The following is a 21,783-nucleotide window of genomic DNA, read 5'->3' as shown; positions in this document are numbered from 1 at the left end:
CAATAATGTTTAGAGTTACTACCGTCACATATTTTATAGTAGGCTAATGTTGAGTTATCTTCAAAATAAAAAAGTATTGTTGCAAATATACCACATTCTTCCGAGAGAGTGCACTTGTATAAGACAAATGTAAGGAAAATCCAATTTATTCCAAACAATTGCCACTTACAAAAGCAATCTGTGACCTTCAGTATTTGTCATCAACCGATTCTATCCACTTGACTAATGTAATTTCAAACAACAACATTGAGTAGCAGTTGTGTAGCCTACATTGAGAAGCTCCATTTGCACATGTTTATCTGTGTGTCTGTGCATCGGTTCCCATGACAGTAAAGTAAATGCCAAAAGGTCTTTCATGTTGCTTCGTGCGATATGGCATATTTTCTGGCGGAACATAACTTGAAAATGTCAAGCTGGTGTAAAGTCTACACAAACAAGTGTTATATAATAGACTACCGCTGTGGATAAAGTTGTTAGAGTGTTGGTTCATTGGTTTTGGTCAGTTGGCTAAACATCAGGGCTGATCTCTAACGATCCACAAACCGCGTGCACGCATTCTGGACGCTCATTTTATTTCATCGCGCTCTCAGGATGTTCATCAACACCGTGCGCAACAACCTGGCAACACCAACTCCGACAGTCTGATCTGCACTCCTTTGCGTTCTCGCGTGTGCTACGGTAGAAACCGGTAGTCGCCGCGCGTCCTATACCTAGACTACCTAAGACCTCATCGGGAGACTGTAACATTTGTTGACAAGGTACAGTTGACATTTGGGACGATGGTGTCACAAACTTAAAACCGTAGCCTACATAATTGTATATCGGATATCTGGTGGATGACTGCGCGTCCAGTTTATGGAAGGAGGTAAAGCCAAAGGACGGCATGAATAATTAGCTTAAAATATCTTTCTGAACATTCAAGCTGTTTGTTTTAACTTACAGTGACTATATCTACATACAAGAAGGGAGGTGAACTTGGAAAGACTTGGCGCCGATAGCAGTGGTTTTTAAGGCACCTTTTCAACCAACATCGAACAGTTCAACGGTGAACTACCCCACGCGGAAACTAATGACAGTCAATATGTACCTGTATATCTTTGCACGTTAGTCTCATTATGGTGTCGGCGGTCATAATCTATAATAGAAGATTTATTGAATCAAGTGATGTATTGGCGACCATATGACGTACGACCTTTCCGATTCAGATGCCCCTTGTTTTAGAAACTGTAGGTTTATCTGAGTATAGAAATATACGAAAGACTTCATCATTTCAGTAGAACCATTTTAAAGGACTGTCTACATTCGACCAGCCAAGATGATGAAAGAATTATACAATCCTGTGCCACACAACCTCCGGATTGACAGCCATTAACAAGTAAGATATGATGCCCATTTAAGTAATAATCTTCCAAATAGTCAAGTCTTATGCAAGTTTTACTGTGTTTTTTGTTTCATTTTGTTATGTCGTTACAATATCATGCACGTTGGATTGAATTGTTGATTTTATGTGGATAGCCATTCATACTCGCTAATGATCTCCGGGTTTATGTCCTGTGATTCGTACTGGACCACATGGATGGCGCGCACACGAACGATGGAAAACCTCACTCTTGGTTGGTCCTCCTGCGACCATGATGTGCAGTTTGTCCTAGACAACCAGAATGTTATTTCCAGATCTTTAAAATGCCCTTTACTCCTTCAGTACGCTTTAAAATGATGTTATTGTCTTACAAATGCTCAGCTTTCTTGTGGTATAGTCAGCTTTTTGTGTTGTTGTTGAATCATGCGCGAATAAAGGGTGTCAAACTCGATCAGACAGATACATTCTTGCCAGAGCCACCAACTATAGACAACCACTCATGGAAAATAAATAGAGCAACAGCACGATTATTTTATTTATAATTTTTTTTACCAGAGAGATGGGTCAGAAACAAAAGCATGCAGGAAGGTTTTTGTTCTTTCTTTCTCCAATCCCTGAGATCAGAGGCTGTTTCTTAGAGGAGGTCAGAGTCAGGTTGTTCCCCACACAGGTTGTCACACCACTCTGCCTGAGGTCATAAACACCCCTGTCACCTTATCACTGTATCCACCCCAGGGAGGGACACCCCTCCCTTACACTTAGGGCTGAAAGCTGGGTGAAGGGAGACTGATTCCCATCCAGAGCCGATTGTGGGAAGCAGATGGAGTCATTGATAAGATGAGTCTTTCTGCTTTTGAAAAGTCGGATTTGGTAAAAAAAGAATCCACACAATTTTCGTGTTCTTCGGTTAGTCAGAAGCTTTTAAGCAACAGAAACGGCATCATTACCAGGCAGTCTTACCATGACTCTTTGACAGAATACAGAATTTAGTTCAAGTGTCTTGTCCTCAGAAAAGGGCCTTGTAATCAATGGACAGGAAGTGTGTGTGTGTCCAATCACCTCCCTCAGCACCACCCCCTGTAGCCCCAGCAGGCTATGAATGGGAGCCTATTGACAGTCAGCCTCCTTCTTTTAAATTATTCACTGGTTGATGTTGCGATTTCCGATCAACATTTACACATCAAGGAGCACTTTCTTCTGTCGGAGGTGAAGACAGAGAACACAGTAATATGACTGAAGAGAATGGGGAGACAGGTTGCCAAGGAACATCCAAGCATGCTGCTGAGGACTGAAGATTTGAATATTTTATCAGCTTGAGAGAGACAGATTTGAAGGGGCTGTCATCCATTGCTATCAGATGTGGCTCTTGACAAACAAATTATAAGCAGATTAAGTTCAAGTGGATTAGGGACAATTGTGCACAGTTTCCTTTGATGATAATAGGTCTTAAAAGGATCAGTCAAAATGTTACTAAGCCCTTTAGTCCTGTGTCTGGTTGGATAGAATCGTTCTCTGAACTCTAAACTCTCCTATTAATGAAATTAATGAATATCATGATTTAAAATTAATTACAAAAATGTAATATGTCCCTCATGAGAAGACAGGTCATCAATTTCAATGAATACAATCTAATGTCATGTGAAAGATTATTCATCCTGTACAACAGTTCATCCTGTGTAGATAATCTGTTGTCTATGGACTCTTGCGTCTCACTAGGGCATTCTCTTCAGCAATAACGCAACAGAGTTTCGTGGAAGAAGTGCAGGATAAAAGCAGGCAGTAAACTTGGCAGGCCGGTAAGATACATTGTTATTCTGCTGCATCCGAAGTTCCCAGCCTCAGGGTTCCGCTGATAATGCCTGTTCTCGACTGCGGGGTCAGAGGTCGCGTGCTGATTGGCAGGAAGCTGACACGGGGAAGCTGTGTGTGCTGACTGGAGTGTAATAGCATTGCAACACAGATAGGAGCTTGTGTGTTAGCAGTGCAGTGGCCCCACTCGCTCTGACACATACCTGCATGCTCTGGGCTGGCCCCTCTCATCTGTTCTCCTCTGTCAGCCTCCCCCAGGCTATCTTATACAACAAGGGCAACACTAGAACAGGAGCACACACACACACACACACACACGCACACACACATGCACACGTTATGCGCAGTATCTCCTTTTCTCTTCTGTATTGCCGTCAGGCTCTCTTCCTGGGTCATGTTTTACTGTGTTGTCAACTACGCACACACACTCAGACACACGCAGACATGCATAGGAAGTTTGTATGCATGCACACATAAGTAGACGGATACGTGCACAGATACACACACACACACACACACACACACAAACAGTCTCTCTCTCTGTTTCTCTCTTTCCCTCTCATTCTTACTCTCCTCAGACACCCATCCGGGCAGAAAGTCTTTATGCATGGCGACTTTGCGGTGTCCTGTCTGAGCAAAACTGCCCATTCCCACTTTAACTTCTATTTCCTGATAAGACCTTGCGTCTGCGATACTAAAAAAGTTTTTTTTTAAAGCAGGCTGCTCCAAAGGATTTGACAAAGCCTCACTGGGAATGAGAGGGAAGCCTCATTCCCTCTCATTCTTACTCTCCTCAGACACCCATCCGGGCAGAAAGTCTTTATGCATGGCGACTTTGCGGTGTCCTGTCTGAGCAAAACTGCCCATTCCCACTTTAACTTCTATTTCCTGATAAGACCTTGCGTCTGCGATACTAAAAAAGTTTTTTTTTAAAGCAGGCTGCTCCAAAGGATTTGACAAAGCCTCACTGGGAGCAAGGGGAGGATATGAGAGCTGAAGTCCAACAGGGACAGGGAGAAGGAGGCCCACTCACAGAACAGTTTTTCTATCTGTTGAATAGCCACATGAATAGCAAGTTGCAGTCTGCTGTTTTTTGAACAAGGACACAAGGGGCAGTGACAGCTGGCGGTTTAGGGCATGATGGAGCTGAAGATGGTCTTTGTCATTATCATTCATTGGTGCAGAAAATGTGATGAGAAGCTTTCAACACTCCATCTGCCTGACGGCACTTTAGGGAGAATCCAAATTCAGATGTTTATACATCATCTACATATTCACAATTTGCTATCAGGGACATCATATTTATTGACATAATTGTGCCTATTGTTTGAATAATAAAACAAACACAATCGGTGGCAGTCAGAGTAGCAGCATCTACAGGTCCTACAGGGCCATACGTTAGTCCATCATGTCAATGCTTCAGTTCACTGGCTCCAGCCCAGTGTGTACTCAGACTGTGGAAGCCCCATGTGGCGGGAAATGTGAGGTGGAATGTAAACAACAACAGCAGCGTGAGGAGACAGTGCCATCTCCCTAAGGGAAGAGCGGAGCGTACACCATGCCCCGGTGAACTTTACGGAGCACTTGACCTAACGGGAGTGGGGGCCTAAAACCAAGGAGAGAGGATGATGGATCTCCTGGGGTTACTGGAAGGGGAGAGAGCAATAGGGAGAGAGAGGGCAGGGGAGAGAGGGTGGAGACAGAGAGAGAGGGGGGAGACAGAGAGGTAGAGGGGGAAAGACTGAGGGAGAGAGAGAGGGAGAAGGGGTACATGGGTGGAAGAAACAGAGTGGTGTTGAGAGAAAAAGCGAAGAGGAATGTAGGACGAGTATAGGGAGGGAGGGAGGGGAGATAAGTATCGAGGGACGGACAGAAATCGAGAGAGGGAGAGAGGTCAGGTTGCCGTGTCAGTCTGACATGGGCAGGAGTCAGGTGGTGGTGAATCTCAGGGATGAATGACACTGGATGCCTCATCAGCATCCTCCACAGGTCAGTGTTCCTCTGCTCTCGCTCCATCAGAAGCATGTTCCACATGCCAGAACTGTACAGTGTATTACCACACAGTACAGTAGGATGTGTCAAACAGAGAACATTGGAAACCTGTCTGGTGGCTCAATACCAAGTCTACGGCATATCTGACTTGGTAGATGTGTACAGTACATGTTTATCTAACTGGCCCAAAATTGGATGGTTTTGCATATACTGGTCCATTTGAGCTCTTTGAGTGCAAGAAAGGCGCATTACAAATCAAAAGTATCTCAAGACGCATAATATTACCACTATCGTTGACTGTGGGGCGTGTTTGTTGCTCATATTTCTTCTTGATAGAAGAGAGACCGGTGTTGAGGGAATTCAGTTCATGCTCTCCATCCACCCCACTGCAGTGTCTCACTCCCTAACTACCTAGCCAGCCCACATAAGGAGTTGTCTTGAGGCCTGACCTCAGCAATAAGCTCCTATTTATTTGTATAAATCACAATGTAGCTCACATGGAGAGCAGAAATCTCAGATGTAATCTGGCATTCTATATTATTGGGTCTGAATCACAGATTAATCATATAAAGGTCAAGGTCCCTGCACACAGTCTGCTTATATAATACAAGGTACTGGACAGGATTTGAAGGCATATATAGTGCATGCATGGTGGAAACATCAAATAAAAACCCAGATAATGAAATTGAATAGCGTCACATCTAAGCTGGGACAGTGAGGAGCTTTTTATGAGGCTTGGCAGAAGCTGTAGTCTCGTCTGTCACCCAGCAGACAGCTCCAGTGAATAACCTCTCTGAACCCAGAGGAGTACGCTTGACGGCTGAGTACACAGATGAGAACTGTAAAGAGGAGCCCTCTTACACACACACACACACACACACATACATACTTTGCATGCCTTAGAAAATGAAGATGTGTGATCTGCAAAGCACACTGACAAGTGTCTGTGTGTGTGTGTGTGTGATTGAGAAGCTCTGGTTTGAAGTTAATTGACAGGTAGGGCTGTTGTGAAGCCAGTCAGCTGTAGGAGTGGTAACTCCACACAGATTAGATAGGAAGATAGAGTATGAAAGTGTTTAGCCAACTTCTGTCTGATGTAGCAGGTGTTCAATTAAATAACCAACAACCTAATCTGCTCCTCTGAATATTTAAAATAGAAATCAATTACAGCTTCTCTCTCTCTCTCTCTCTCTCTCTCTCTCTCTCTCTCTCTCTCTCTCTCTCTCTCTCTCTCTCTCTCTCTCTCTCTCCTTCTGGCTCCCAGTTTACCGATCAGCATCATCTTCAGCACGCTCTCCTCGCCCCGCCCATCCCTCTCTCCTCAAGTTGACAACCTAGCAGGCCCTCGAACCCATCTGCCATGGAGAGCCTAAGCGAACTCCAGAACCCTCTGCTGGACAAGAACAGCAAACACGTTGTCAACGGTTACGGTGGTGACTTCCCTAACAACCAGTACCAAGAGAACATCATCAATTACTTTGTCACGGGCGGAGGAGTAGGAGGAGGGGGAGGGGGAGGGGGTGGAGCAGGAAACAACAGCAGTGTCGTCGGAGGAGGAGGCGGCGGCGGCGGCGGCGGAGGTCACGGCAACAACAACGGGAAGACAAAGGCCCAGCAGCTTCTGGATGCCACCTCCCTTCATCTGGCTGTGGAGGCCTTCTACAGACCCAACTTCATCCTCTACAAGGAGGACGGGGGAGGAGGAGGAGGAGGGCTCAAGTCCAAGGATTACAAAAGCGAGTGCTGCGAGACCACGTTCACAGAGAAGAAGGAGAGGGAGGCATCGGGTGACACCCCGAGCATGGAGGACCCCCAGGCTAAGCTGCTGGAGGACGGGGACCACGTCAAAATCCAGACCGTCTCCTACGAGGTGGAGGAGGAGGAGTACGTGGAGTACGAGGTACAGGAGTGTGTGTCAGTGTGTGTATGTGTGTGTGTGTGCGAATGTGTCAGTATGTGGTGTTTGTGTGTGTGTCTGTGCTTTTGTTTAACTGCCCTTGGGGGGACCACATTTTCTCCAAAGTATGAACAATGCTTTGGGGGGGGGGGGGGCTTAGGGTTTGAATTGGTGTTTGGGTTGGAATTACATTAAGGGTTAGGGAAAAGTGATTAGAGAATATCATTTAGTGAGAGTGAATGGTGGGGTCCCCACTAGGATAGGAAAACAAACCTGTGCGTGTGTACTGTATATCCGGCAGAGGGAGGGCTGGTGTAACCCTGTCTACAGTCCTTAAAATCCTTGGACTTTCCCTGTAAAGCTCACCTGAAAGAATCAATATACCTTCATCGACTCTGTTATTTATTAGTTTAGCCTCTCTCTGCCTGCATGTGTAACCACCAAGCATGCAGCCTGGTATCTGGGGGGCTGGGGGAGGGGGGGGGGCAGAGTGGGCTGGGCAGCTGAGCAGTGAAGTGGGGCTGGGTGGAGAAACGGACCGCTGACCTGCTTTGCCGCAGTGCCTAATGGACTGGCTAGTGTGCACTCCTGAGTCCACTTGGTTTAACGTGAATGTTAGTGATAAACAGAGGCCTGCTGAAACGTCAGGCAGTGTGACGGACTGGAAGTCTCTGCAAGGTGCTGTAGCTCCAGGGAGGCTAGTGAACCCAGGGGCCTGTAGCTCTGGGGAGGCTAGTGAACCTTGGGAGGGAGGAGAAGGGAGATCTGTCTCAGTAGGTGGAGAGGAGCACGGAGATACTCCTTGTTTTCCTAGAGTTGGTTCACTATAGTCTTCCAGTTACCATTGATCCCCATAAGATGGTGCACTGTCAGGAAGGTTGTCCATACGCTCTGCTTTTGTGTGCACACGCTTCCGACACAGAATTAATCTCCTGAAAAATTCATGACATAGCCAATCTTTACCTGCTCAAATTTTTATGAGACGAGCACCTTTTAAAAAATTATTCTTAGAATGTGACCCATGAAAAAAAAATGGCTTTGTGTCTAAACAAAGCGCTTTGTTGCTATTTTGGAGGAACATTTCCATAAACAGCTAATAAACGGGTAATGCCCATCGCTGACATTGCTAGGACCGTAAAATGACTTGTGTTTGAGCTGTGTCTGGTGTGTGCTGAGGTCTGCTTTCTACTCAGAAGTCTAGACGGGGGTGCATGGAGGGGAACTCTGAGTGCTCCTGACAGACACTTGCATCCCCTTTACCAGTGTGTTCATCTGACTAATGGCCTCTCTCTGGGGACACTTAGACAAACAGACATTGAGGCTTAAAAGACTATCTTTGACACCCAATTCATATCTCACTCTCTCTTTCTCTCTCTTTCTCTCTCTTTCTCTCTCTTTCTCTCTCTTTCTCTCTCTCTCTCTCTCTCTCTCTCTCTCTCTCTCTCTCTCTCTCTCTCTCTCTCTCTCTCTCTTTCTCTCTCTTTATGTGAGAGATCTGAACTTTTTGTTACCGAGTAAAAAAAAAAGGGGGTGAGTATGGTCAATATTGGTCGAAAACATACAATGTTTATCGATTGGGGAACTTTCTCAAACAAATACAAATTGTGCAGTTTGAGGGTCTGTTCCTGCTCGTGGTGGTTGTCAGGGTGACAAGTGTCTTTATTAGAGGAATGAAAGGATTCACAAGGCGTAAAGATGACGATTATAATGATGAGGATGTGTGAGCACTAGCATCATGTGTAATATTAATAAGTCCTTACTGGACTGGGAAGTCGAAAGAATTAGTCAATAATCTAGACAGCGTACCACGCCATGCAATGCAGTCTTGTTCTTGTGTACTACCAGACTGATCTCCTGAATCCCTTTGATGTCCTGGATTAAACGTCGGGAGCATTTTGTCATTTCATGCGTCTTCCTGCATGAATAAATCTCACTCAGTATGGAGATAGAGGAGGAAAATGAAATGTCCTCACCATCACCACCATGCCATCTCTAATGTATGAAATTAGCATTCAAACAGCAGAGCACAGTTTTACAATAGAAGTCACCATCTTGCTGGGACAGACTGATATTCTAGCTTCAACAGCCTCACCTTCGGATGCTGGCATTTCTGAACCACAGAAAAAATTAAATTATCAACAAAGCGAGTCTGAGATGAATACAAATAAATCCATTCTGTGATGCCTTTGTTTGAAAGGTAACTGCTGCCTGACCATTGAGATGAAATAGTGATTGGATGGTGTTTTTAAGTAGTATGTATTCAAAAAATATCAAAGAAGACAGACTGTGCATCTTCATTGAATCCAGATTGTAGGCTCTGCCTTGCTTCAGTGCACATGTTCTGTACCAATAAACTAATCTCTCATTATACGCCAACCAGCCAGCCGGGCCTTTTCCCACATAAAATCTACTGGGAGTTATCCCCCTCCTCATTTAGAGGTAAATTACCAACCAATCACTGTGGCCCAGTAGTAATCTGGCAAATAATTTCCTTTGGCTGATAAAACTGGCATGCTGCCGTGTTTTATAAACCACAACACACACTTGCTTTTACCCCACAAATAAGAAGCTGTGACACAGACACACGGGCCCATCTCATAGGGAGCTCTGCCATTCGTGGGGGGTTCAGACAATCTGTGATCTCCCCCAGATGAGAGGCTTTGATGCATTCTGCAGAGCCCCACTTTGCAGGGTGCAGCTCCTGAGATGAAACGACAACAGCGCATCTGACGAGACTGTTCGCCAGGCAGACGCTTCCACAGGATTTGGTCTAAATCTCCGAAAAGACGAAGCATGAAGCAGCCTAGTATCGGCTTCTTGCCAGGCTTCTGCACTTTTATTAATCTTTTTTTACTGGGGTAAACGGCAGACTGCAGTTAGAACGTTGGAAAATAAATAACTCCCAAGATGCCTCTGTGATGTAGACAGGCTCTTGGCGGCTCTCTGCGTCTCCTGGATCATTAGACATCCTCAGCAGGAGACACGTTGAGGAGAGAAGCAGTCGTCTGATCTCTCTCTTGGACGAACTGCAAAGTTTACTCACGCTACATACTGTTTATTCGAGTTACGGAAGCAGAGGAGGCCTGGAAGATGTCATCACCATGCAGATCCGACGGGCAATTGTGATGCATCCCTGGTTTGACATTGTCTTGGTGTGATGCCTCATCGTCCCTTACTTACTTTTTCAATCACTTCCTGTCAGGGAAAGAAATTTCAACTTTTATGTGCCAGCCCCTGCCCCAGGGCATGTCAGACCCTGTCTGCTCTGCTCTGCTGTATGATCCTGACGGGTCAGCTCTGACAACTCATTGGCTCTGCTCTGACAAGCCATAACCCATACCATATCCAGGGGCCAATCAATTACCCAGTAAATTATTGATGCGAGCGCTTCCCTGTAACGTCACGGCAATCTCTGGAAGACGACGCCTGAACGCTAATCTCAGCGGGCAGAGAGAGAGAAAGAGAGAAAGGGAGAAAGAGAGAGAGAGGAAGAGAGAGAGAGAAAGAGAAAGAGAGAGAGAGAGAAAGAGAGAAAGAGAGAGAGATAGGAAGAGAGAGAGAGAGAGAGAGAGAGAGAGAGAGAGAGAGAGAGAGAGAGAGAGAGAGAGAGAGAGAGAGAGAGAGAGAGAGAAAGAGAGGGAGCTTGTGGGCTTGGAATGGTGTTGTAGTCCCTTGTGGCTCGCATGGCGGGCTGCTTAGGTAAAATTGCCTCAATGCAAGACCTGACTGGGAAAATATTTCACACTTAAGGATTGTGTATTAAGAGTAATTTACCCGAGGTAGATGCTGTTTACACAATAATGCCACTATGTCGAGTCTGTTAGATTGTAGGTGTGACAGCAAGACTTGTTTCTAAACCGTATTACTGCCAGCACTCCTTTCACACTGTTAAAAGGTTTTAGAGGTTTTGTCCTGTATATGCAGAGGTGCAACACACTTCAGAAACCTGCAATTTAGAACACTTTGTAACTGTGGAGGAACATAGGTAATTCCATATTGAATCATTTGAGAGCTCCAAACAGCAGTTTATGGAGTTTAAACAGACTGCTTGAAACCTCCACCTAACAGTCACACACAAGGGCATCCAGAGACCAGTGTCATATTGTTCGGGGGTTTGTATCATCACGATCCCATGTCGCTGCCATCACCCCCTCGGTGACGGATTGTCCCACAGAGGTCCTTGAAGACAGGTCGCCTTGCACGGCGTGTCACAGCAGACCGGGGCAGCTGTGTAAATCAGCCTACTCCATTACCAGCTCAATAACCCGGTGTTTTCATACCAGCCGGCCCGGTCCGTTCCGTTCATCACTCCGCCTGATGAATCATAAAGCCCTGAGGACCATGATGCCACGGGGCTGTGAGCTCGTGACCTGGCATAACTTAACCAGCTCATCACCTCAACGTGGAGGAGGGAGGATATCACCCCTCCCACATTAGAATGCAGGGAGCAGCGCTCCCAAGCATCTGTGGTCGGTCTGCCGTGGTCGGACTCCTCCGGAAGGAGAGGGCAGGTGACATCCCTGCTGGGGTCAGTTGACCTCTGGTGCTGAGGGCCAATTATCTCTGCGGACTCCTCGCTGGGTGGAACAACCTGAGTCTCGCTGGTCCACCTGCTCCTCATGTCGGGGAGGTATTGGGGCGGGGCCGGGGCTGGACTCAAGACCTCAGGCAGGAATGTTGCACGAGGGGTAACCCTTGAAAGGCAATTCTGCGGCATATTGTCTTCTTGTTTCCACTTTCTCCAGCGCTGAGCTGTGAGGGACTGTATCTATAGACCCAGGGGCTATGTAGTATTCATGTAGGACTGCAACAGCACATGAATGAATAAATTGCTTCTCATGTTTACACAAACAAGTAGCTCATTCAGGCACCTGGGGGCCTAGAATAAAAGGTCATTCTTCATGGCAGATGTGGGCATGCATATACATCAGGGTGTGTAAGAATCACACACACACATAAACACAGAACCACACTCTCCTGACAATGTGAAATAACACAATCCTAAATCCCTGCCTGCATTCTTCCTCATAGAAGAGTGTCATGGATGAACAGTGAGCTTAATTAGACCTCAGACAGAGCCTAACAAGCTGCACGGGCCAGAACACTTCTTTCACATCTGTGTATCAACCCTTGCCTCTGCATTGAACTGAATTAGGTGCAGTTTGTATGGAGCTGCTCATTAATAAATGTCACATGGAGACGAGTTCAAACCACGTGAGCATGGGAACATAAGGTTGTCAGGTTTGGATGTGTCGGGTGCGCTGCCCCGTGATGCGTTATGAACGCACCCGCCTCTATCAACCAAACTGTGTATCATCAGGAATATGATGGGTGTTATACTTAACAAGGAGGTGAGAGACAGATAGCGCGTGACAGAAAAAAGCGAGGAATTGTGGTGGGAAGGAGGAGTGTGCATGATGGGGTGAAAGGAGAGGAAGGAGGAAGACTCGCCTCATCTCCCCCACGCTGTGGAGGCAATTTGGAAACATAAATTACACAGGCCCCATCCTGGTTGTGCTGTCACGAAAGACGAATGAAATTATCCATTAGTCCTTCGTTACCTGTCAAGATGCTCTCTCATGTTGACAGCAGATGCAACCCACAGGAGAAGCCATCGCCGTCGGAACCTTAGGCAGCCAGCATCAACATACCCCCCACCGCCACATGCATGTACATCAGGATTCAACCTATTCAGTTTCCCAACGGTTAACAAACGATAACTGGAGGGAATGTTTGGAAGCCATTCATTCCCTTTGCAAACGGCCACTGCTTCAGAGGGACTAATCTGCCTGCTGGCAAACATCCACGGTTAGAATTTCCAGATGTCAGAGAGGATTTCGTTTGATGAAAGATAATAGTGTAATCATGTTATTATTCAGTACTTCCTGTCACCTCCTGAAACAGTGTTATGGAGGGTTCAAACCGAGGTGGATTTTTTCATTCTCCCGGTTTTATCTTTCCGTAGTTCCTGAGACAGACTTGTGATCTACGACATGTCTGGACCTCTGGTTCACCTCCGCTCGGCCCAAGGTCTGGAATCATATGAGTCCCACAGAGTACATCTGGCTTCTGCTGTGGCACTGCAGGGGTGGGCAAGTTAATGTCTGTCTCTCTTTCTCTCTCTCTCTCTCTCTCTCTCTCTCTCTCTCTCTCTCTCTCTCTCTCTCTCTCTCTCGTTTCTTTCGCTCGCTCTCTCTTCCTCTGTCTGTTTCTTTCTGTCTTTCTCTCTCTATCTCTCCTTCTCTCTTCCTGTGGTCTGACTCCCTCTGACAGAAACAATATGAGCATCATTATGTGTTATGACCTTTTTGCCTCAGTGCTTCAATATGAAAAAAATTATGTATAGATTTCTAGTCTGATGATATTAGTAATAAAACATTCAGAAACACAAATAGAAATCAGTTATCTCGCCTTCCAGCTCATTTTGATTTGTGTGACACAATCAATGCAGTTCGTGCTCCCCTATCTGCCCGTACAATTTAATGCTGTACAGCCAAACAGCCCTTCTGCTAAAAATGCACAAGCTAACTTTATAAAAAGACGCACCGTGCTCAGTGTGCTGTACGGTACACCCTGTTTTCCTGCTTCAGTAAGATTCAAGGCTAGTAATCCACTTCCTGTCATCTACCCTCCTTCTCTCTCTCTCTCTCTCTCTCTCTCTCTCTCTCTCTCTCTCTCTCTCTCTCTTTCTCTCTCTCTCTCTCTCTCTCGCTCTCTCTCTCTCTCTCTCTCTCTCTCTCTCTCTCTCTCTCTCTCTCTCTCTCTCTCTCTCTCTCTCTCCCTCCACACTCTGCTCTCCCCTACCTAGGTATCTACTCTCTTTCACGCACCCAATATATTTCTGTCTCTGTTTCTCAATTTTCTCCTCCCGTCCTCTCTCTCTCTCTCTCTCTCTCTCTCTCTCTCTCTCTCTCTCTCTCTCTCTCTCCAGTGGTGTTATTTCCTGAGCCTCCTCCTGCACACGGGATGATTGCAGCTTATTGACTTGTAGCGCTCCCTTCTATTCCTGGTGTATTTTTATTACAGCTCATCACACCCTGGAACACATTCCCAAAGACCCACAGTATTTTTGGTCTCTCTTTTGTTGCCAGAAAAATGAAAAACAAGAAAGAAAAAAATCTCCCTAAGAACTGTAAAATCTCTGTATTATTTGTTCCGTGTACTGTGGAGATGGTGTGTGTAATGACACAGGGCGCTGTGCTGTGGAGATGGTGTGTGTAATGACACAGGGCGCTGTACTGTGGAGATGGTGTGTGTAATGACACAGGGCGCTGTACTGTGGAGATGGTGTGTGTAATGACACAGGGCTTAGTGGTCGGGTGCACGCTGCCTAAATGCTCCAGTAGTCCAGCCTCAACAACACTGCTCAGGGTAGATCATACAGAGTCTGCATTTGGGTGTGAAACACTAGCTTCCAGCTTGTGTTGGATATTACTGTAACAGAGCTCACTCTGGGCCGAGGTTTTGGAACGGCAGACTGTATTGTCTAAAGCTCTGCGGCAACGTTTATCCCTGTGGGATGCAGTCTGATGCTCCGAGCTAAACGAAAAGAATTTGGTATCTTGCTCACACTTTATCCGGAAGTCATTGACACCAGCTCAACTATGGGGGTGGAAAATTTGAATAATAAGTGGTTTGACTGGTCCCTCTCAAATGTATGCATCCAAATGTTCTTTCCTTTACTACTGGAGACATTGATAGCATTGATTTAATGCTTATTGTATAGTATGAGGGATGAGCCATCTCCTATCTTCCACTCCCCAGAACGGTCTTTCTTGTGCTGAGCCAGGGTGATACATACAGTAGACCTGATGTAACCTCTCTCCTGTAAACAACCATAACATTTACACAATGGAAAGTTTTGCGTTTCCACACGGATAGTAACTCATCTCAATCGACTGATTGACGGTGTTATTTGAATTGTGGTTACGTCAATAATTGCTGTGTAAATGTGTAAATAATTGCTGTGTAAATAACCGATGCTGTGTAGGAAACCGATGATGAAAAAGCCATTCTGGAGGAAGAGCAGCATAGGCCCCCCCCTCTCCCCTCCCCTTCCTCTCCCCCCCCCCCCCCCCCCCCCCCTCCTACGCCGCTGAGGTGGCACCGAAAAACATTAAATTCACGGCGCGTGGGCCATTAAACGGCTGCCTGACCCAGGAGCAGCAGGTTAACTGTGCCCTCTGACTGGCTGACTGTTTCATTCATTAAGCGAGGTGTGACGCCCAGGCCTTTGCCTCCGGGGCCTTCTCTGGCACAGGACGTGGAACCTGACCGCTCCACGTGCTTCAGGAAGTGGCCGTGGTTTTCTGACAGGAGTCCTGTGGTGTCATCCATCCTCCATGGTCCGTGTGTATAGCAATAGCAATCATTTAGCAGAGACCTTAATCCACAGGGGGATTTGAACCTGCACTGGTGGAATGGTACCGACTAAGCTATACCCATGTCCCTGGTCCTAAAGCTGTCTCCTGTGTTCCTTGTCGCCCACCCTCCCCCCCCCCCCCCCCCCACCCCCCACACAGACGGACTGTTCCAGCGACAGTGAGAGTGAGGATAACTTCATCGTGGTCCCCCCTCGAGACCACCTGGGCTTGGCCATCTTCTCCATGCTGTGTTGTTTCTGGCCCCTGGGCATCGCTGCCTTCTACTTCTCTCAGGGGGTAAGAACACACACACAACACACACACCTGAATGTCGAATGCGACGACCACCTCCCATGAATATTGCTTTAACCAGCTACTCCACCGAAAGGTTGCTCTTCGACAGTGCGGCAGTTTGGGGGGCAGTAAGCATGCTGAGGAGTGAGTTTAACCGACTCGGCTTGGTTACACATACACACTCACACATGCATAGGGGTGTACACACTCTCGCTATCACACACATACCTACACAATGACTGTGAGAGCTTGCTGACAGAACTCCAGTCAACATAAATGTTTGTGCACATACATCATTCAGACACACAGCTGTCTAGGCTCCTACGAACACTGCCATCCTTCCCATCTCAAGTATGAATAGGTATCTAAGAGCAAAACATTTAGTAGCCTTATCAGTTGGTGTGACCAAGGCAGATGAAGGTAGACTGAATTAACCTGTCAGGGGCTAATTTAATTTTTCCTGAGTAATTATGAAAAATAATTGGTGTGTTAAGAGGTTAGTGATTCTTCTGTCAATCTCTCCCGTGAAGAGGAGACAGTGGAAAAACAGAAAGAAAAAAGGAAGGACGTTTATGGATGCCTGTGTCTTGTAGACTCTAGTTTGGTTTGGGGAGCTAAACACTGTTCTCTCTATGCTTCTGTTACCTCTCCTCTCTCCTGTCTCTCGTTAATGCTTTCAAAGAATTATCTATTTTCCACGTCCATAAATCTCCATCTTTGTCAATCTGTTTTGTCAATAGCCGAGGCAGTATTGGAACGTTGCGTCGTGAATGCATTGTCAAAACCATATCTCACCGTGCGGATGACCGCAACAACATCCCAGAGAAAGGACAAATCTCACGATTCATCACATTTAGTGTCTGTGTGTTCTTGGAGAAAAGACTTCCTCAATATGATAATCAAAGTGGGTTTTATGGAAGGTGGATGAAGGAACGGGTTTAAAGACTGTATGAGATATTGATACAGTCTTTGTGTTGTCAGTCCTGAAGCCACAACACAGGCAACACATTAGGGACTGTCATGGGCACAAGGGAGCGCTGGATCAATGCTGTTTTCCTCAGATTAGACGGTCAGATCCAGAGACACACAGAGTGCTTGGCCCACCCTGTGTTTGAGCAGCATGGAAAACACACATATTCACACCACACACACACACACAACTTTCTTAACAACGTTTTAAGAGTTTAAGAGTGTTACGCAAAGCGAAAAGGATGTCGCTTCCATAACTGAGCTATGTATGCAACTTCAACTTCAACTACAATTCATTCATGTTCAAGTGTCCTCTAATCACAAATATAAGACACCCCAGTGTCTGGGGAGTAATCCTAATGAATTACTTCTAATCTCAAAACTTGTTTGGAGAAGCTTCAAAATGCCCTTCTCAGCTTTAGAAAAAAAAATCTAACTATCTCAGCTCACATAAAATATTAATGTATTTTTTATCATGCAAATGCAGGCTTCAGTCATAGATCTGAATGAGAAATGGGATGTGAATGTCGTTGGACAGTGTCTGATTGTGTCTCAGTTCTGCATGTGTGGAGCAGAGCATTCAATAAGGAGGAAGCCTGTTAGTAACAGACAGATTCCACCAAAATGTCTAAGAAAGAGCCAGCACATCCCTACTAAGACTGAGATGTTATCTACGTCTGTGACGCCACATTTCAATCATTCTGTCAAGGTTGTGAAGATAAAGCCTTAATGCCTCCATTTACCTCTCAAGGGGATTCAAGGAAAAAATACTCTGGCCTTCGAAACATCACATTCGGCCTTTAGACGCTGTGCAACTCCTGTGAGAGAGCTGCAAAATGGGAATGACTTAATTATTCGTCTGAAGCAAAGCAATAGATTGATTAATCAATTACGGCCTGTTCATTAGACCTCATAATGAGGGACATTTAATTACAACCTCAGCTTTTACAACGTTTTGCCCTTCAACCCTCCCTGCAATACAAAGACTCAATGGAGTGGTTTTCTGTCGAATTACGACTCATTCCCCCACAAGGCCTTGCAAGGGGGCACAATGCGAGCTTAAAAGGAGAGCGTTTTATCCCAGTTTTGAAACCACTCCTGAACTTAATTTCCCACAAGACTGCCATAACCATGCCGTTGTTTCAATATTCACTTTGTTGGCATGGAAACGACTAGCCGTGTCTTGAATATGTGTCCTTTGTTTAATTTGGTTTTTCCGCGGATGCTTGCTGGGCAAGAACGGAGGCCTTCAGAAACCTTCCCTCTATACATGAAACACAAAATATAATTGGGTAAAAAAAAAAAAAGGAAGAAAAGAAAAGTTGGAAATTGAAAAGTGCTTTACCCCGGTGTTCTCCTCTAAGGTGCTGTGTGGTTGCTTGATGAGGCAGCTGCCCTGGCAGGGTCTGTGCTGGGAGGGACAAGGCAAGAACATGGGAGGGCTGGAGGGACAGGGCAGAGACGTGGGAGGGCTGGAGGGACAGGGCAGAGACGTGGGAGGGCTGGAGGGACAGGGCAGAGACGTGGGAGGGCTGGAGGGACAGGGCAGAGATGTGGGAGAGCTGGAGGGACAGGGCAGAGACGTGGGAGAGCACAGCCAGGAGAGAGCACAGCCAGGGTTGTGCTGGAGGGACACAGACAGACTGGGGAGGGCTGTAGGAGGGCTGTCGGAAGGCTGGGTAGGGCTGTAGAAGGGCTGGGTAGGGCTGTAGGAGGGCTGGGTAGGGCTGTAGAAGGGCTGGGGAGGGCTGTAGGAGGGCTGGGGAGGGCTGTAGGAGGGCTGGGTAGGGCTGTAGAAGGGCTGGGTAGGGCTGTAGAAGGGCTGGGGAGGGCTGGGGAGGGCTGAGGAGGGCTGTAGGAGGGCTGTAGAAGGGCTGGGGAGGGCTGTAGGAGGGCTGGGGAGGGCTGTAGGAGGGCTGAGTAGGGCTGTAGAAGGGCTGGGGAGGGCTGTAGGAGGGCTGGGGAGGGCTGGGGAGGGCTGAGGAGGGCTGTAGGAGGACTGGGTAGGGCTGTAGAAGGGCTGGGGAGGGCTGTAGGAGGGCTGGGAGGGCTGTAGGAGGGCTGGGGAGGGCTGTAAGAGGGCTGGGGAGGGCTGTAGGAGGGCTGGGGAGGGCTGTAGGAGGGCTGGGGAGGGCTGGAAAGCCTGTAGTGTCAACACCATGTGCTATTTCAGGAAATCGCTATATCCACAAGACATTTGGTATTTATAGACACTTCTTATTGAAAACCAATACTACAGGCAGTGGAAATGTTGCCACGTTTTTATCATTTCCAACACGTGAGAACATTTCGTTTTCTTTTGTGTGATTACATTCACATAGTCCTGACAAGCAGTTCTTGTTCCATTTCTGTTGCTCCAAAAAGACTCATTCTCTTTTCAGTCATATCTCCTTTCAGGCAGTACACTGATTTCCTACACGTTGAATTCGTCATTCATTATTCACCTCCTTCCTTTGACACTGGCCCAATCTTGTGTCGCCGACATTTCATCACTAACTACCTCTTTCCAATACCCTAATCCATTAGGAGCTCTCGTTGAGTACATTGTGTCCCTGTCGACGATCCCTCCCTGCTTTCCAGTCTCGTCTGCATACAACCACAGTGAAATAATAAATAGTTCTTTCAATCATCTCTGCTTGAATAAATAAGGTTTCTTTTTCTCCCTCTCTCTCTCTCTCTCTCTCTCTCTCTCTCTCTCTCTCTCTCTCTCTCTCTCTCTCTCTCTCTCTCTCTCTCTCTCTCTCTCTCATTCTCTATCTTTTGAGCCCTCCATTTCTCAATCTTCCTCTCACCTCTCTTCCCCCTTCTGTCTTCCAGACCAGCAAGGCGGTGACAAAGGGAGACTTCCCCATGGCCAGCATCGCGTCTCGACGGGCTCTCTTCCTGGCCGCCCTTTCCATCACCATAGGAACGGGGGTGTACGTTGGGGTGGTGGTGGCCCTCATCGCCTACCTCTCCAAACCAGGACACATATAGCAGCCCCTCCCACTCCCGTCCACCCAGTCTAGCCTGCAAGAGAGCTGTGTCCCCCAGATTACTCTACCGTCAGGGAGTGTAATCCTCCTCTCCTTTACCTTCCTCTTTTCCCGAACTCCCGATTTCCCTTAGGGGTCCTGTCGGCTAAAGTTATACTGGAGATAGGGCGGGCAGGGAATGGGGAAATAGAGACATAGTCCTGGGGGAACTGGGTAGTGGGGGGTGGGGTTTCAAGATGTGGGGGTTTAGACTGAGAGACCCAGTTTAAGGGGTTGGGGGGTATCGGGGTGATGGGTATGCCCTGATTTGGGGCCCGGTTTGCCTCCATCTGGTTAAGCCCCCTTATAGGGTGTTTTGAAACCTAAGGTTGTTCATTTTATTCTTTTATTTATTTATTTTTACATCTGAGACCATTAAAAAAACAGTGAGGGAAAAGACTTGCAAAAAACACACCAGCCAATTACTGGAACTTTAGCAAACTTCAAGGGACTCTATATCCACTGAGATCTTGGAGGATTAAAACTGAGCACAAAAACATGCCCTTTGATTCTCTTGACTTTCTATCCGTGTTATCTGGTATGGTTTTGAAAGTGAAGATGGATGGACCCCTTCGTGTGTCCATCTCTCTTAATTCCCCATCAAAGGCTTCCCTCAGTGGCGACAGTTTGAAAACAGCACTCCCTGCTGTGCCCTATGTACACTCAATACAGCCCCTCCCTCTATCCTTCCATCTGAACACTTCTAAGAAACAACTAAACACAAATGCTATTCGAACAAATCCCCCTCATCTTCTGAGACTTCCATGTTGTCTGGGCAACAGTGCAATCAACATGTCTAAAGAATATCGTGAACAAACACGGGCAAAATCCGACAGGCTTAATTTATCTGATTCAGACATTCTGATGCATTTGACAAAAACCCCGACATCAGTTTCCCCCCCCCCTCTGAAGAGGAGTTGGTGTCTGTCGTCAAAGAGATTTGTCCTGGTAACAGCAGGTCTGCTGATGAGGCTCTTCTTTCATGCAGCTGAGCAACCATTCCCAAGGTCTCCAAAACAAAGGCTTTCCATGGCCTGAATGTTGGAATAACAAGAAAAAGAACATTTGTATTCCTCTTCATTTATCCCTTTGGACTCAGCTAAATGTTTACTGTGTCTGACAGCACAGCATGGAGCGAGCGCTGCACGTGAGACTATGGATTTCTGGGTGGAGATGTTATTTTTCAGGCTTGAGAAGACTGCCCATCTGATATGGTGTTCTCCAGTCAAGTGTTAGTGTTTCGGGCTCACATCAATGACTGCTGTGGAGCAGAGAATCAGAGATGTGTTGTCAGAATAAGGTTTACATGCTTGTGGGAAGGAAGGATGAAAATACTTGTGTACTGGAGGATGTTGTGCATGATTGAAAGTTAAGTCACCTGCTGTGCATGATCATGCTGTGGTACCTGGTTTCATATTTGGCTAAATTTTCCCCCTTGACTGTTCATGACAAAGTTCAGAATAATTAGTCAATTTTACACTGTCAAAAACTCCTCCTTGGTTTTGAGTACATCTTGTATTTAGCGAAGACCAATGAGTCTTTGGGATTCAATGTCATCTTTGTGAGGAAAAAGTATTTGTTCAATATTTTGTCCAAGAGACACTGTGACTCACAGTTAGTATTTTCCTTTTTACAGCCAGGCCCCTCCAATGTTTTGGCACAGAAACCTTTTAGTAAATGTGTTGAGAAAACATTGTGAGATCTTTTCCAGTTTTCCAGCACAGGTCATACATTAGTCATGTCTGACATTTATGATTCACAATCAGCTTTCCAATATAGCTTTTTCTGAGAAGCAATCCACCAAAACCGCAGAATCAAACACATTCCACGAACAAGCCAGTTTGCTGGTCGTCGAACGCAGTGAAGTTGAGTAAACAATCCATTTGCCCATCCCTCGCCAACTATTTGCAACTAACGAGAAAACTATTGAAAAAAGTGCTAATTACGAGCAAACTATGGGGATTTCGCTTCAGAGGGAGTGGCTGTAAAGTGATTAACAACAATGACGAACATTCAATAGTTATTGAAATCACGGCTATATTGCTTGGCAGCAATTTTATGAGCCTTCCTGTCAGTTTGTACACT

The 21,783-nt window shown here is 46.4% G+C and overlaps 1 protein-coding gene across 1 annotated transcript; it reads left to right on the top strand.

The window, feature by feature from the left end:
* Window positions 1-645: 645 nt before the first annotated feature.
* Window positions 646-19,829, top strand: syndig1l (synapse differentiation inducing 1-like). Its single transcript, XM_047021944.1, has 5 exons — window positions 646-758; window positions 943-1,375; window positions 6,426-7,061; window positions 15,581-15,718; window positions 19,502-19,829. Exons 3-5 carry the CDS (start codon window positions 6,522-6,524, stop codon window positions 19,658-19,660), a joined length of 837 nt encoding a protein of 278 aa, XP_046877900.1. The 5' UTR covers window positions 646-758; window positions 943-1,375; window positions 6,426-6,521; the 3' UTR covers window positions 19,661-19,829.
* The last annotated feature ends 1,954 nt before the right edge of the window (window positions 19,830-21,783 follow it).

Source organism: Hypomesus transpacificus, chromosome 6, assembly GCF_021917145.1.
Source record: "Hypomesus transpacificus isolate Combined female chromosome 6, fHypTra1, whole genome shotgun sequence".
NCBI classification, from domain to species: Eukaryota; Metazoa; Chordata; class Actinopteri; order Osmeriformes; family Osmeridae; genus Hypomesus; species Hypomesus transpacificus.
This window is presented reverse-complemented; position numbering and strand designations above follow the sequence as displayed.